The sequence below is a fragment of the Chelmon rostratus genome, chromosome 5 (genome assembly GCF_017976325.1).
Source record: "Chelmon rostratus isolate fCheRos1 chromosome 5, fCheRos1.pri, whole genome shotgun sequence".
Lineage (NCBI taxonomy): Eukaryota > Metazoa > Chordata > Actinopteri > Chaetodontiformes > Chaetodontidae > Chelmon > Chelmon rostratus.
The window spans coordinates 29,907,743-29,925,242 of NC_055662.1; the positions used below are offsets into that span (position 1 = coordinate 29,907,743).

Here is a 17,500-nt window from a genome sequence, read left to right on the forward strand (position 1 = left end):
TTTCCTCCATCACTTTCATCACTTTTGTCCATCACTTTCCTCCATCACCTCCACCACTTTCCTCCATCACTTTCCACCATCACCTCCATCACTTTTCTTTATCACTTTCCTCTATCACTTCCATCACTTTCCTCCATCACCTCCATCACTTTCCTCCATCACTATCATGACTTTTCTCCATCACTTTCATACCTTTCCTCCATCACCTCCATCACTTTCCTCCATCACCTCCATCACTTTTTTCCATCACTTTCCTCCATCACCTCCGTCACTTTCCTCCATCACTTCCACCACTTTCCTCCATCACTTTCCTCCATCACCTCCATCACCTCCATCACTTTTCTCCATCACCTCCATCACTTTCTCCATCACTTTCCTCATCACCTCCATCACTTTCTCCATCACTTTCCTTCATCACCTCATCACTTTCCTCCATCACTATCATCACTTTCCTCCATCACCTCCATCACTTTCCTCCATCACTATCATCACTTTCCTCCATCACTTTCATCACTTTTGTCCATCACTTTCCTCCATCACCTCCATCACTTTTCTCCATCACTTTCCTCCATCACCTCCATCACTTTCCTCCAGCACTTTCATCACTTTTGTCATCACTTTCCTCCATCACTTTCCTCCATCACTATCATCACTTTCCTCCATCACTTTCATCACTTTTGTCCATCACTTTCCTCCATCACCTCCATCACTTTTCTCCATCACTTTCCTCCATCACCTCCACCACTTTCCTCCATCACTTTCCACCATCACCTCCATCACTTTTCTTTATCACTTTCCTCTATCACTTCCATCACTTTCCTCCATCACCTCCATCACTTTCCTCCATCACTATCATGACTTTTCTCCATCACTTTCATACCTTTCCTCCATCACCTCCATCCCTTTCCTCCATCACCTCCACCACTTTCCTCCATCACCTTCACCACTTTTCTTTATCACTTTCCTTCATCACCTCCATCACTTTCCTCCATCACTATCATCACTTTCCTCCATCACCTCCATCACTTTCCTCCATCACTATCATCACTTTCCTCCATCACTTTCATCACTTTTGTCCATCACTTTCCTCCATCACCTCCATCACTTTTCTCCATCACTTTCCTCCATCACTTTCCTCCATCACCTCCATCACTTTCCTCCAGCACTTTCATCACTTTTGTCCATCACTTTCCTCCATCACCTCCATCACTTTTCTCCATCACTTTCCTCCATCACCTCCATCACTTTCCTCCATCACTTTCATCACTTTTGTCCATCACTTTCCACCATCACCTCCATCACTTTTCTTTATCACTTTCCTCTATCACTTCCATCACTTTCCTCCATCACCTCCATCACTTTCCTCCATCACTATCATGACTTTTCTCCATCACTTTCATACCTTTCCTCCATCACCTCCATCACTTTCCTCCATCACCTCCATCACTTTTTTCCATCACTTTCCTCCATCACCTCCGTCACTTTCCTCCATCACTTCCACCACTTTCCTCCATCACTTTCCTCCATCACCTCCATCACCTCCATCACTTTTCTCCATCACTTTTCTCCATCACCTCCATCACTTTCTCCATCACTTTCCTCCATCACCTCCATCACTTCCATCACTTTCCTCCATCACCTCCATCACTTTCTCCATCACTTTCCTTCATCACCTCATCACTTTCCTCCATCACTATCATCACTTTCCTCCATCACCTCCATCACTTTCCTCCATCACTATCATCACTTTCCTCCATCACTTTCATCACTTTTGTCCATCACTTTCCTCCATCACCTCCATCACTTTTCTCCATCACTTTCCTCCATCACCTCCATCACTTTCCTCCAGCACTTTCATCACTTTTGTCCATCACTTTCCTCCATCACTTTCCTCCATCACTATCATCACTTTCCTCCATCACTTTCATCACTTTTGTCCATCACTTTCCTCCATCACCTCCATCACTTTTCTCCATCACTTTCCTCCATCACCTCCACCACTTTCCTCCATCACTTTCCACCATCACCTCCATCACTTTTCTTTATCACTTTCCTCTATCACTTCCATCACTTTCCTCCATCACCTCCATCACTTTCCTCCATCACTATCATGACTTTTCTCCATCACTTTCATACCTTTCCTCCATCACCTCCATCCCTTTCCTCCATCACCTCCACCACTTTCCTCCATCACTTCCATCACTTTCCTCCATCACTTTCCTCCACCACTTTCCTCCATCACCTCCACCACTTTTCTTTATCACTTTCCTCCATCACTTCCACCACTTTCCTCCATCACTTCCATCACTTTCGTCCATCACCTCCATCACTTTCCTCCATCACTTCCATCACTTTCCTCCATCACTTTCCTCCACCACTTTCCTCCATCACCTCCACCACTTTCCTCCACCACTTCCATCACTTTCCTCCATCACCTCCACCACTTTTCTCCATCACCTTCCTCCATCACTTCCATCACTTTCCTCCATCCTTCACACTGTTAATCAAACCAGCCCATAACATGGTGGAGTAACATGTGTCACAACTTTCTGTTATAAATAAAGTTTTGTGTTGTCATCTCCTCCAGATGTTTGTTTACTGATTTCGACGTTTTTCAGATAAAATGAAATGAAAGAAACACTAATAATCTGAGTCGTGACAGGAAGTCGACCTCGTTCAGCAGGTGTCTTTCCTCTGCTCACTTTCCAATTAGGACACATAGACAACACACCTGTTTAAAGGGACAGGTTCACATTCATTAAAAACAGGTCAGACATGAACCCTGAACCAGGTTTCTGTGATCCTCCTCCTGTTCATACCGGACATGATCACATCTACAGACTCTGAAAAAGAAGCTTCGGCTGTTTGACGCATCCAGTCAGGATCTTCTGTCTGAGTCTCAGTCTGTTTAGTGTTACCGACGCTGATCTCCTGCCCTTCAAAATAAAAGTCTGTCTTGACTCTGTTGCTTCAGTGTAAATCTGTGAGTGTCTGCAGACTCAGTGTGGATCAGTCAGACTTCAGATGTGATGTGTCAGACAGAAGCTGCTGTCTGATTGGCTGTTTGCTAGTGAAGTGTGTATTTCCTGTCACACAGAGGAAGTGACTCAGAACTGTCAGCTGCCTGTCATCATCCGGCTATTTATAACCACACAAACAATATTTAACATGAGCACAGTCAGAAACACGTTTAAACGTATGCTTAACATTTCAGTGTGCTTTTATTCTGAACAGATCCTGTTTAAAACACTTTAAAAAGCTCCATCATGAACCAAAGTCATCTGACTGTCTGTACTGATGGACACCAGCAGCAGGATCGATGCCGTTTCCATGACGACCAACTTTATTTAAACGGGATGACACAGAAATGACAATGAGCCAGTTGAGTCTGTCCGTTTCCTCTTCAGTCAGCTGTCAGTGAGGAGCTGATGGACGCAACACGTTAACTCCCTGAACTCCGCATTTCCACCTTTAACATGTTTGTTTGATGCTGTTAAACACTGAAGACTCGTCGTTTATCGCCTCTGAGAATAAAACATGAAATGAAATGTGGCGTGTGAAATACTGTCCCTGTGCTCTCATTGGATACCGTCCCTGTGCTCTCATTGGATACCGTCTCTGCGCTCTCATTGGATACCGTCCCCGTGCTCTCATTGGATACCGTCCCTGTGCTCTCATTGGATACTGTCCCTGCGCTCCCATTGGATACCGTCCCTGCGCTCTCATTGGATACCGTCCCCGCGCTCTCATTGGATACTGTCCCTGCACTCTCATTGGATACCGTGCCTGCGCTCTCATTGGATACCGTCCCTGTGCTCTCATTGGATACCGTCCCTGCGCTCTCATTGGATACTGTCCCTGTGCTGGGTTTTCTCAGCATGTTTGAGTGCTGTGGTGGCGTCTGGACTAGCTCATGATGAGATGAAGACTCGTGTCCTGATGAACCTTCATGACGTTCAAAGTAAAACCGTTGGAAGAGACAGGAGTGCTGCGCTGATTTCAGTGCTGCTGATTGTTTGTAGTGTTGTCACCATCAGAATGTGTCCTCACGGTGTACTTCAGAGTGAAGCAGAAGAAAAACTTTACACCTGTCGCCACCTGCTAAACTGTCAGCTGTTACAGCTCTGCCTCCACTAATCACCACATCATCATGTGACCTGTGTGGGGACTCATCAGCTCTGAGGTCGACCTCTGACACACCTGTCATCTGTGTGTGACACCTTCACTCTGCAGCTAACAACCACCTGACCTCTCAGTGTGACCTGTTGACCGTCATGTGACGTCAGGTGGCCTTTCAACAAGGTCAGTGTCAGACCAGCACTGACTGAATGTAGTCCAGGTCCTGCTGCCTGTCAGGACCAGATAAACCACAGGAGACGCAGGTGAAAACCTGTTAGCTTCACAACATTTCTAACAACTCATCTCAGCAGGTTCGTGAGCTGCAGCCTGTTTTCATGTAGTGAACGCTAAAGTTAGCACGAGGCTACGTTTGAAGTGTGTGTGTGTGTGTGTGTGTGTGTGTGTACTCACAGGGAAGGCGATCTCACACAGTTTGTGTGTCCAGTCGTCCAGCTGTTGTCTGTCTCCAGCAAACACGTAGGTCTTCTCTGTGGTCTCGATCAGGAAGGGTCCTGTGTCTCTGGGACAGCCGTCCATCTCCACCTCCGACACTCGGATACAATCCGCCAGACGGATCACCTAGGAGACGCACACAGGCTCTTATCACCACGGCAAGAGAGCAGGAACTGAACAAAAGAAATCATCGCATCACAAATAAAAGCTAATTACAGAAGAGTAGAGCAGAGTAGACTAGAGAACAACACAGCAGCACAGCAGATCTGAACAGAACAGAATCCAACAATAGAAAACAATGGAAAACAATAGAAAGCAATAAAAAGCAGTAGAAAACAATATAAGAATGCAGTAGAACACAGTAGAACACAGTAGAACGCAATAGAAAACAGTAGAACGCAGTAGAAACAGTAGAACACAGTAGAACACAGTAGAACGCAATAGAAAACAGTAGAACGCAGTAGAACACAGTAGAACACAGTAGAAACAGTAGAACACAGTGGAACACAGTGGAAAAGAGAAGAACACAGTAGAAAAGTGGTACACAGTAGAACACAGTAGAAAACAGTAAACACAGTGGAACACAGTAGAAAAGTGGTACACAGTAGAACACAGTAAAACAGTAAAACACAGTGGAACACAGTGGAACACAGTAGAACACAGTAGAACTCGTTCCACCTTCTTGTGCTCTTGCTGTTTGCGCAGACTTCTGTCGCTCTTCTCCACACTTCCTCCATCTTTACACTCAAAGAACTCCAGTCTGGAAATGGAGCAGGAACTTTCTCGGTACAGGACGCACCACACGCGCTTCCACTTCTACACACAGACAGACGCAGGAAACGCTCGTCACACTCTGCAGGTACATTACAGGTAATCACCGCTCAGGTGTTACAGGTGATCGGAGGCTGCAGGTGAAATGCAGCACAGTTTGCTGATGATGCTAATTACACTGTTAGCATAACTCTGACTGCTGCTAGTGGCGGTGGTGGAAGGTAACTAAGTACATTTACTGAAGCACTTACTTGAGTACTTACATTTGATGCAGCATTATACTCAAACGGCACCGACCCAACATGAAAATACCAACTTTCCAACAGAAAAACTTTCAGCTCAGCACAGAGAATGATTCCTGTTCCCGTTTCCTTTTTTAACACCTTTACTTGGAGTAGAATAATTTCCGATGTGTTAACTTATGTGAGTGAAACATCTGAATCCTGCTGCTGCTTGAACATTAAGGTCGTACAGACACTGCGTTATGTTAGCATTAGCGTTAGCTCTGTTGTTAGCCGCCGGTGTTCATACCTTTCCAAACCTCTGCTGCTGCAGGTAGAGCATCCCCTGTTTCCTGATGTCCTCCTCCATGACAACACTGGAGGTCCTCCTCCTTTCCTCGCCTCGATGTCTTCCCCCTCCTCCTCTGGTGTCTCCTCCTTTCCTCCCTTATCTTACCTCCTTATATTTCCTCCTCGATTCCCTCGCCTCCTCCCCTCACCCTCCTCTCTGACTTTGTGCTTCCTCTTCTGCTTAAAGTCTCACTCCTCTTTCCTCCTCTTCTATCTTCTTTTTTGCTCCTCTTCTTTTTTTACTCCTCCTTTTCCCCTCTGCTTGCTTTGACTTTGCTCCTCTTCACCTCCTTTCTGTTTAGTTTTTGACTCTTTTTCTTTCTTCCTTTCCTAAGCTTGTTCTTTTTGTCCTCCACTGATCTCCATTCACCTCCTTTCGTTTTGTCTTCTTTCTCTCCCGTCGTCGTTTCACCCTCTTCTGTCCTCCTGCCGTGGTTCACCTCCTCTTTTCTTTCCTCTCCTCTCTCTCTCTCTGTCTGTGGTGTCGGTGATGCAGAGAAACGTTGAATGTGTCATCTCTGTTTCCTGCCTTCACACTCTGTTGCAACATGTAATGCAGAACTAAGTGGTCGTGTGAATGTGAACCTCCTCTTTCGAGCTGTTCCTCCTTCCTCGCTGTCACACTTCAAGTGTTTTGCTCCAGTCGCTCTTCTGTTCTGCTCTGCGGTTAAATTACCTTCTGTTTTAGTTCTTCAGCTTTGTTTCTGTCTTAGATCTGTCTGAATCCTCATAGAAACATCATGTGGTGTTGCGCCCCCCTCTGGTGGACATGTTGGAGGTTCTTGGTTCTTGGCATTGGTGTATCGATGCATTAACAGTGACAGGAACCTCAAAGTATTTTTTTTTTAACGAATTACCGTTTGAAAACAGCACAAGAACCACAAATGTTTACAGCTCTGCTCACCTGATGGTCAGTTAGAGGCCTTCGCTAAGTCACGCTGGAGGATGTGAGACCTCTTCCTGTAGGACGTTTGGACAGAAGAAGACAACTCTGATCCAGAGACTGACCTGATGAGGAGCATCAGCCACCTGCTGTTACCTCCTCACATGATCATCCAATCATAGTGGACCCTTTAATGACCAACCCACGGCCCCCCTTCTTGGATGAGACCTCAAGAACATTTGTTCACCATGGTGATGAACAATGTCACCTTCACCATCCGGATGGTGCCCCCCATCACACCCAGTGGTGGAAGAAATTTTCAGGGCCTTTAGCAGTAATGACAAAGTACAAATACTTTAAAATCACTTCTTTACTTTTCCCGTCAGCTGGAAACTGATCGACTGATTGATTTTGGCTTGAAGGTGGTGACTACCGTTTGAATAGAAGCGTTTTAATATAAAACAGACACAACAGGTAGAAAATGTTGTGTTTAATGTGTTTTAACAGAAAAGAGCCCCCCCCCCCCATTTTTACTTTTGAGACACATTGAGAACTAACTGAACTGACTTGAGCAGCGTGAAGTTATTCCATCCCACCAGTAGATGGAGCTCTAACGTTCCCACAAGACCAACAGAGCATCCGAACTAAAGAGGCGCTGGCTTTAAAGACGTTAATCGATCGTTTCTCTCTGTATTGATCCACAGTGGTCGTACTGTGGATCAATGATCGTCGTTCTGGTTGCAACCGCAGAGATCAGCTTCATTTATTACAGAGGAGAAGAAGAATATCCAGACGGCTACGGCAGGTCAGTAACTGTCAGATTAAAACCAACATGTTCATGATTCTGTCCTCAGTCATGTTTTATTACTTCATTACTTTAATCCAATCACTTTACATACGTTCACAAATAATTACAACAGTTTGTAATTATCAGTGATCAGAACCGCTGAGGAAGAAGAGTTTCTCAGTTTGTTCTGCTCTGTTTTCCTTCTTCATCCCTCCATCTTCTTCTTACTCTTCCTTCCTGATTGTCGGCAGGCTGCTGTAGGTTTGGGTCCAGTAGGCGACGTAGTCTGATCTCAGGTCATAGCTGCAGAGACGACACAGAAGGACCACAGTCAGAGACACTGAGAGACGCAGAACAAAGACTACAGAGACGGCAGGGTCGCGGAGTTCAGTACCTGATGGAGGACTTGCTGATCTTGTTGTTGATGGTCAGGTAGGGATGCTGGTGTTTGGTGAAGGCGGGCCAGGGAACAGGGACTCTAGTCCCACCACTCGTGGGATCTCTGGACAAGAAGAGAGTGAGAGTTCACGGCAGTTTAAGAAAGGTCAGACCGGTTCAAACCATTTCAGACCAGTGAAAAACACTTTAAACCAGTTTAAACTAGTCTTAACTAAGTTCATATCAGTTCAGACCAGTTTGAACGGGTTTATAAAGACGGTACAAACACAGAACTGTCCCATTTTTATATTAGTTCAATAGACAAACAAAGGCATTTCATAGAGCAGTAGTCTAGTTTGGATCAGGGGACTGGTAAAGACCAGTAAAGACCAGTATTTATTGGTCTGGTGTGTATGAAACCAGAGACAGACTGAACCGGTTGAACTTTGTTTGCAGTGCTTGCTGGGACTTTACCCAGTCCTGGCGAAGTTGGTCCAGTATGCGATCATGTACTTGGACAGGTCTCGGTGTCGGGGGAAGTAGGCCAGCGGGGTGGAGAAGGGTTTACCAAACAGGTACTGCAGGTCCTCAGCATGCTCCGCCTCCACCCAGCGAGGGAATCCTGGGATACGAGTCTTCATGTTGAACAGGTAGGAGTAGGTACGGCCTCCGCTGAGGGACAAACAGCAGGAAACACAGGAGAGGTGCATTCTGGTCATTTTATATGTACAGCTGACGTTTACATCACTGTGAGCCACACATCCTCTGCTGCAGCAACCATAAATCAGCACTGACAGCACCGGTGGACCGAAAGTCCCTGCAAACATTTACTCAAGCACTGTACTTCAGTACGTACAACTGTGATGTACTTGTACTTCACTCATATTTCCATTTTATGAAGCCTTGAACTTGCTCTGAGGGATGTGAGTTAACAGCACCTGACCACTAAATGTACATCTTGTGACTTTTAGCTACTGTGGCTAGCATTGTTAGCATTTCTGTTAGCTTAGCTGCTGCCAGTCTGTTCATCACTGTCATGTCATGTGATGTGGCGTGATGTTAAATTAAATGTCATTTCAAAACACTGTTCTCTTCATTTTGTGTATAAAAACACCTCCAAACTGTCACCAGTCGACAGAAACTTTGAACCAGCTCCCTGGACCAATCAGAGCTAACCTGGAGTTGTTGGCATGGAGTTGGAGGGCGGTCTGTGTGGGAACCAGGAACAGGAAGTCAGTCTCGATGTCGGCCACCGTCTTCTTCACCGCCGCCTGGTCTGGAACTGCGCCCCAGTGAGACGTGTAGACGCTGTAGGCCGAGTCGACGGCGGCGTTCCCTTTCTCTTTCGTCAGACCGGCTAGCAGAGCCTTCACCTGCTCTCTGAGGAGAAACATTCAGGTTACTCCAGCAGAACATCAGAGAGGATTTCACTAAACGTTGAACTTTAGCTCTTAGCGTAGCTTTTTGATGTTTCAGCCCACTCAGATGTTAAAAAAGTTCGTTTCCAGCTGCAGTATTTATTATTTTTTCAGCTTCTGTATGAAGCGTCGAGTGTGCAACATGTACTTATTACTACATGCAGCAGCTCATTATGGGATTGTGTGGCATCCTGCTCCCCTTCAGCACAGTTTCTCTTGTTTCTCTGATGGACAGTAATTACAGTCTCAGTTTTATTCATGATTTTAAATATTATACATTCAGTTTTTATGTTCTCCTCTAAACAGCTCAGTTTAATCTTTAGGTGTGAGCTGTCCTTGAGTCCGGTATCTGGTCCTGTGAGACTGGTATCTGGTCCTTGAGTCCGGTATCTGGTCCTGTGCCCTCCTGGTTTAGTTTAATAAAAGTAAGTACTCACACAGTCGTGGCGTTTCTCATGTTGATAGAAGGAACGTCGACTCCAGCAAAGATGTGTCCATCCATGCTGTTGACCCCGGCCAGGTAGTCGACCTGAGCTGCATTGTGGAACAGCCGACTGGGCTCTTCTGGAATAAAATCCCCATCGATCACCGGAGCCAGCTCAAGAAGATCCATGACCACACCTGTGGGGACGACAGAGAGGCTGAGACAGACCAGGTCCATGAAGTGAGAGCTCTTTTTTAAAAGCTCTTTCTGCACACTTTATGAACATCTGCGGACTTTCTGGAGGATATTACTCAGTTCACAGTGCTGTGAAGTTAATAATGATGTGTGAGTGTTATTTGTTTATGAAGTTAATATTTAGTTTCTTTTTTCTTTTCATAGTTTTATAGCTTAGCCGATTTGTTCTCCTCGTTAAAGAGTGAATTTCTGTTTGATTACTTTTGTTATTTAGATTCTTGTTCCTCTGTTTTTTGTTGTTTTTTTGTATTTTGAGTTGTTTTTCTTATCTAGTTCTTTCAGTAGTCAGTTCCATTTCCATGGCCTTTGTGTTTTCCTCCTTCGGGAACGTTTTCTGTTCGTTATCTTATTCTTTGATAGTTATTCATTGTCTTGTCCTGAGCTCTGTTGTGTCTTGTGTTCCTGTGTTGTCATCCCCTGTGTTGCGTCGTTGTTGTGTGGACTCTGTTACCCTCGTGTGTCGTTAGTCCCCTGAGTTTTAGTTGTCTTGGGTTTTCGTGTCTTGTGTTAAATAAATTAGTTTATTTTGAATCTACGCCCCGTGTGTCCGTATTTGGGTTCTACCCTTTAGTTCCCCTAAGTCCCCACCTTCCTGACATCAGCAGCCTGTCAGGTGGGATGAACGAAGAGAGACGACCTGTGGACACAGGTCGAGCTGAAAGACCTGGTGTATCGTCACGGCGAGGATTCGGTGTCTTGATGGGCGGAAATGTGAAGACACTGTTCGGTAAACAGCTAAAAGTTCATTTAGAATTCTTGTCAAAATGAAAAAACACAGTTTCAAGAGAAGAGATGTTCTGACAAACTGAACCACTTTCATGTCTCTAAGAAGAATTAAAATCACTCAGATCATCATCATGAAGAAGGAGAGATGACTGAAAGGTTTCTTCGGTTCTACGTTCATCAGTGTTTCTCTGTGATAATCAAACTGAGCCTGCAGCTTTCTCCTCACTGTGACCGGTGAAGACTGGACTGACACCTGACAGGTGGACCTGGACTGGATATCACATTAAAAACTTTATCCTTGTTTGTTGGGGGTCTAGATTCTGCCCTCTGCTGGCCACAGCTGGTCAATGCAGCTTTCATCACAATGACACCAAAGAGCAGTTTTCAGCTTTCCGTCAGTGCAGATGTGGTTTTGTTGGTTCCAGCTGTTCTGACCTTTTCCCAGAAGAAGCAGCACATCGATCTTTCCGGCCATGGTGAGCCCGACCGGGTCGCTCATCTTCAGACACGTTAACATCTCATCTTCATCACTTCTCCAGCAGCCGGCTTTCCGAGCGATCTGCAGGAGCGAAACATAAAACTATGATGAGAACGAGGAAACAAGCCGGAAACAAAATCAGTTTGATCCGACGTTCCGTCATGTTCTGGGGTTCTTGTTTTGTGGACCTTCTTGGTGAGAGCCATGGGGTTCCTCTGCAGGGCCCAAGGACTGAGGGCCACGCCACACTGTGTGATCGCTCTGCGGAATAACCCTTTACTGTAGGGAGACAGCATCTGTGGGACAGACAGGTAGAGAGACAGACAGAGAGACAACCATCAGCATCGTCAGATTCATTCAGGTGTGTCACCACCTGAGGAATGATAACAGTAACAATGAGCCTCAGTGAGTGATTCTGTTATTATTCAGTTTCTGTTCACACATTTATGATCTAACAGGTCATGAGTCAGTAAAACAAACTAAATCAGAACTATGAGACTAAACCCGGCAGCTAGAAGGTCCTGGTTCGATGCCCAGCTGAAAGCTGCAGTCACGGGACTGTTTCACCTCATCTCATCCCACCAGAAGTTCACTGCTGGGACGCCGCGAGCTGCGACTGGAGCGACGGTACATTTGTTGTATGCAGAAGCCGATACTTTTACGTCTGACCTGGAAGCTGGCGCTGGCGGCTCCGGCTGACTGGCCAAAGACGGTGATGTTGTCGGGGTTTCCTCCGAAAGCCTTGATGTTTCTGTGGACCCAGGAGATGGCAGCGTGCTGATCCCACAGACCGTAGTTACCTGAGAGGTAAAACAGTCACCTGTTTACTGCCTCTGACTGATCAGTTGGACGTCAGGACAGTTTAATATAATCCTGTTGCCCTGTTCGTAAACTGGTTGTGGTTGTCGGTGTAAATCCAGACAACGACTCCATCCTCTGGGACAGTGCCTCCGTCACCAGGCTCAGTGACTCGGCCACACTGACCTCAGATTTCTACCACTGCAAGCTCCTCAACAGTGACTAACCCCACATGATGATCACTGGTCCCAAAGCTCCCACCAAAATCTGACACTTCTACACCATCAACAGCTCCGGTCTGCAGACTCCACCTCTTCCCTGATGAACCTCACCATCAGACCTAAACCACAGGGACTCTTTCTTTCTATCTGTGGAATGAAAGTAAAGTTCTTGAGTTCCCAGAAAGCTTTGTGGGTTCTTTGAGAGGTTCCTAAAGTGGTCTTTGAGTGTATTAACTGACTCACACTGAGACAAACCATAGCCGCCTCCAGCTGGTACCTGCTCTACACCTGCGACCCTGTCTGTTACCTGTCAGGAAGCTAAAACAGAAAGAGATAAAACAAACTCGTCACATCTGCGGCGCATTCAGCAGCTGAGCTAACAGAAGCCGTTTATCTAAGACGCTGATAAGACGGCAAACACACCGCAGCACTGCATGCTGGGAAATCACCAGCAGGCACCAGAGCACATCAGGTCTGTCCCAGTCTGACCCTGTGTGCTTCAGCATGGAGGGTCAAACTGTGAAACTGTACCAGCCTCAGCCATCAGCTCATCCAGGTGATCACTTACCTGCTTTGGTTTGTGACCAGTCAGGATACATGTTGTGTTCATCGATCAGTTAGCTGATCAATCAACAGAAGATCAATAGATCAATGATTGTGTTGGTGTTTTGCTCGGACCTGGCAGGCGTTCATCTCCGGTGCTCAGGAAACCCATCACGCCGACTCTGTAGTTCACCGTGACGACGATGACCTCGCCCCTGTCGGCCAGCTCCTTCCCGTCGTACAGCGAGTCCCCGAGGATCGCAATGTCGTTGGACGCCCCCAACAGGAAGGCTCCCCCGAACAGATACACCATCACCGGCAGGTTGGTCGACACTGATGGAGAAAGGCCTCGTTAGGTCGACGTTACTGACGGAGGTTTAGCTGTTTGAGTCAGAGCTGCACTGTGACGTCCAACCGATGCTGCTGAGATCAAACTGCACTGAAGTGAACGTGAAAACCTCCACCGATACCGGACGGCGGAGGGAGGGCGATGGTCACGTGACAGACGGAGGGTACCTGTTCGGTAAAGGTTTTATATTAAAGCCACAGTGAAGAATCCTCAAACACACGACATCAGTTCATTCATTTCTGAACGATCGTTTGTCTTGTGTCAAAAGTCTGATGGAGAGAAAGTTCAGAATATTCTTAAAGTACAAACAATCTCATTTATTTCAGGATAAGAAAGTTAACGAAGGCGGAATGATTAATGTTGAACACGTCAGCTAATAACATAAATGAAAGCTATTAAAACTGTTTGAATTAAAGGTAAGGCCAAGCATACCAGTAATGCACCATCTTCTAAATGTGAGCTAAAATATTAGCTTCTCCTGTGAAGAACAAGTTGATTTAAATATATTCATGAATAAACAAGCTCATTTACGTTGATGCATGAATCGATTTGGATTGATTTCATGTCGAGACACATGAATGATTCTGCTTGGTGGAAACATACCATGTTTAAAATAATGTAGACCACGAACACACCACACATACAGGCCTGAGCTGAACCTGAAACATCTGAAACAATCAGTTAAAGTCACCACAGTCACCGTATCGATTGATTATTATTGTCAAATACTCAAACATATCAAATCAAACTGTAAAACCAGTTCACCAGCGGTGACCAGCGGTCGCTAACTGATTAGCGCCGTTCTAGCTGGTGAGTTACATGACCTGGTTTTCAGATTAACGTGGCCCCTCCAGAGACCCCTTCAGCAGGTTCAGCTCTCAGGAAAGCACGTCGTCACGTGACTTTCAGTGGAAGTGAGACTTAAAACAGGTGTTTGATCAGAGATGATCAGTACAATAAAGGCTTCAGCACGCCTCTGAGGAACACGCAGGGAGAACTGATCCAGGTTTTTGGTCTGCTGTGTGAAAAGTGTCAATGAAGTTAAGGTTGATTTTCTTTTTTAATGTGCTGTTGATGGACACTAATCTCCCACAATGCAACACAAACACAACTGGACGATATTAGAACAGACTGTGGATGAAACAGCTGCAGAAAAGTCTCAGAAACCAAAAAATGGGCGTTAAATTTCTTTCTGTGAAGTTTAAGTGGTCGCAGTTTGATCTACATCAAACATCACATGGGTCACCTGACACTTCCTGTAGTGTATGCTGTGTGTGTGTGTGTGTGTGTGTGTGTGTGTGTGTGTCACCTACATTTTCGTCCCTGTGGAACAAATATGTTCAGGTAGAGACAGTCCTCGCTGCCCTGGGTTTTCGTCTGCAGCAGCGTCACCTGCAGGCAGCGATCCCGATATTTGGTCGCCTTCAGGATTCCTGGAATCAGAGAACGTTTGGATTGTGACTGTTTATTCTGGTCTGCCTTCAGATGATTTATAAGTTGCTGTAAAGAACATCAGTGAAAACTGGGTGAGCTGTAACTACAACAGAATGAATGTGTGTCTGTTTGAGACAGTAGTTAAGATGAATCATGTGTCTGTGCTCAGAACTGATCTGGAGTCAGGACTAATCACCACCTTATATTCCACTGTAGAGGCTCTGAAAGAGCCAGGCTAGAATTTTAATTATCCTTTAACAACAGAGTGAACAGCAGCTGGAAGTGTCTGTTTCATCTGTGTGTGGCAGAAGAAACCACGCCCAGCAGTGATGTCACAGCTGAGTACACCTGTACGTCACAGGAAACAGGTGAGACGTTAGACCAGTGGACGTCAGCCGAGGTCAGACTGTCGGAGTGTGTCGAGTGTTAGACGGATGAGATGAAAGGTGAGTTACCGGTCCAGCCACGATGGGGTTTTGGTTTCTCCCACCTTCCGGGGACGTCAGCGAAGGGGATGCCTTTAAAGACATCAACGGTCCTGAGCAGCCCCATCCTGTCACTCTGCCCCTCCACCAGCCCCGCCTCCGTCTGCACCACACCCAGCTGCACACACACACACACACACACACAGTGAACGCAGCGCTGAGTCAAAGCTGCTGCTGATTTTTATTCTGCTTGTTGGGAAACGCTGGTTTGATTTGAATCTCTTGAAACAGATTTGAGTCTGACTCTGATCTTCTTCCTCTGAGCTCCATTAAAACATATCACACACTCTACTTTATTCTGACTCACACGCCGTCCTGCCGCCACAAACACTCACTACAGCACACAGTGTGGATTCATCCGCCACTGAAAGTAGTCCCATCAAAAAGCTCTACTTCCTGCAGTGAGCAGCTGTTTGAGGAAATGAACGTTTTATTTCTGACGTGTTTTTAAAGCTGCAACCATCGAGAGGCGAGAACGCAGAATCCAGGCGACGTGTTGGTTGGATCTGCACGTGTGATTTAATGACTCTGATAAAAACACGGAAAAACACACACCGACACTCGAATCACTGAAGCACGAAGCTGTCATGAAGTCAGACTCACCTTCACAGCCGAGGCTGAGCTCAGCCAGACGCCACATACGACCACCAGTAACAGCATGTTCACCTGTCTGTCTGTTCACCTGTCTGTCTGCCTGCCTCACACACTGCTGCTATTTATACTCTGTTCACTGATGGAAACCTCTTATCTCCAGTGTGTGTGTGTGTGTGTGTGTGTGTGTGTGTGTGTGTGTGTGTGAGTGTGTGTGTGTGTGTGTGTGTGTGAGTGTGTGTGTGTGAGTGTGAGTGTGTGTGTGTGTGTGTGTGTGTGTGTGTGTGAGTGTGTGTGAGTGTGTGTGTGAGTGTGTGTGTGTGTGTGTGTGTGTGTGAAACTCTGACCAAACTGTCAGACTCAGCAGCGCTGATCAAAAATGAGTCGAGATTCTCTTGAAACAAACAAACAAACAAACAATCCAGACCAGGCTCCGCCCAGCTCCACACGTCACCCACCAGCAGTGCATTGTGGTCCGGCAGCGCAGTGCTGGAGCCAGAAAACTGTTTCTGATCCTGGAACGATAAAAAAACAGAAACATTAGAGAGAGAACATCAGCGAGTTGTTTTCTTCTTCGTTGGTTTACAGCAGCTGATGGACAGTTTCTGTTCGACACACTTTAAAGGAAAGTTACTCGATAAGATTAGAGCAGAGTTTTTATCATCAGACACACACACACACACACAGCTGCTGCTGTTCTCACAGACACACACACACACACACATTATATATATAAATACACACATATATCATCATATTTTTATTGCATCATGACAACACTCAACACAACAAAGACAACAGTCTGACATTATGACAGAATGACTGACACCTCACACACACATACACACACATACACACACATACACCTGACACACACCTCACACACACATACACACACCTCACACAAACATACACACACACACACCTCACACACACATACACACTGTTTGTAAATCCACTCTGACACTCAAGGTCACTTTGATCAGAAGCTGCTTCAGATCCATAAAACTTTTATTCTGTTATCTTGTTATTGATGAACTTTCTCTCTGGTACAGTTGGAGGTTTTTCTTGTGTTTCCTTGGTGAGAAAAAATTGTCCAGGAGGAAACCGGAAGAAACAGTCGCCATTTTTTTCAGTGTGATGTACAAAAACAGTGTGACACGAACAGTTCAGCGAACAGAATGAGACGTGATACCTCGCTGCAGCTCGTTTTTCCCATCTTTTCTTCTGGCATTGAACATCTCCTGCCGTTGATTGACAGTTGCACTCAACCACACTACAGCGGTGGGCGGGGCTTCGTGTCGCCCAACATGGCTGCGCCCTGCTCGGATCAACAGGTCTGAAGGTAACCGAGTTCTCTCGGGGTAAACTTCATTTTTAACGCTTATGGTTTTGTTTTGAAACGGTCTGTTTGTTTCTGAGCACCGGAAGAGACCGAACAGCTGCAGGCGGGAGGGTGACGCTGTCAGCCGCTAGTTAACCTGCTAAACTCCGAAACACACAGCGGACTGACAGCTCAGCTGGGAGCAGGTTAGCATGTTAGCCTAGCCCGCAGTTAGCTGCTGTAAAGTCAGTCTGAGCGCAGCGCTTTTATCGCGACAGGACGAGATAATTATGCTAACTGTTAGCTTAGAACGGAACTCTCAGTTTATAGCTAAAAGGGACTAATTGTGACCTCATATTAATCTGATTACGTAACAGCAGTGAAACACACACAGAGAGAGATTACACAACAGTCAGTACACAGAAGTACACAGGTTAGATAGTACCAGCAGTATTCAGGTCGTGTACTGAAGTAGTCTCCATGTAGTTGTA

The 17,500-nt window shown here is 45.9% G+C and overlaps 3 protein-coding genes across 4 annotated transcripts in view; 1 reads left to right on the forward strand and 2 right to left on the reverse strand.

The window, feature by feature from the left end:
- dok2 (docking protein 2) overlaps positions 1 to 6,608 on the reverse strand; it is a 14,635-nt gene extending 8,027 nt beyond the window's left edge. Inside the window, exons 1-3 of one of the 2 annotated variants that reach the window (XM_041937742.1) lie at positions 5,875 to 6,608; positions 5,251 to 5,388; positions 4,531 to 4,698 (exon numbers count right to left, since the gene is read on the reverse strand). In XM_041937742.1, coding sequence (XP_041793676.1) covers positions 4,531 to 4,698; positions 5,251 to 5,388; positions 5,875 to 5,934 — 366 coding nt within the window. In that variant the 5' untranslated portion in view covers positions 5,935 to 6,608. The remainder of the gene's footprint in view (positions 1 to 4,530; positions 4,699 to 5,250; positions 5,389 to 5,874) is intronic. The other variant, XM_041937741.1, reaches the window with a different exon arrangement.
- A 1,146-nt stretch (positions 6,609 to 7,754) lies between these two features.
- On the reverse strand, positions 7,755 to 15,754 carry LOC121606653 (bile salt-activated lipase-like). The gene is made up of 12 exons (XM_041937115.1): positions 15,698 to 15,754; positions 15,065 to 15,212; positions 14,489 to 14,608; positions 12,962 to 13,159; positions 11,934 to 12,064; positions 11,453 to 11,560; positions 11,222 to 11,345; positions 9,819 to 10,002; positions 9,140 to 9,343; positions 8,438 to 8,635; positions 7,980 to 8,087; positions 7,755 to 7,888 (listed from the first exon to the last, which is right to left on the reverse strand). Exons 1-12 carry the CDS (start codon positions 15,752 to 15,754, stop codon positions 7,810 to 7,812), a joined length of 1,659 nt encoding a protein of 552 aa, XP_041793049.1. The 3' UTR covers positions 7,755 to 7,809.
- Positions 15,755 to 16,984: 1,230 nt separating this feature from the next.
- The window catches only part of tsc1a (TSC complex subunit 1a), a 17,262-nt gene continuing 16,746 nt past the window's right edge, over positions 16,985 to 17,500 (forward strand). The window contains 1 exon segment of the mRNA XM_041937683.1: positions 16,985 to 17,030. The gene's annotated coding sequence lies outside the window, so the exon portion shown is untranslated.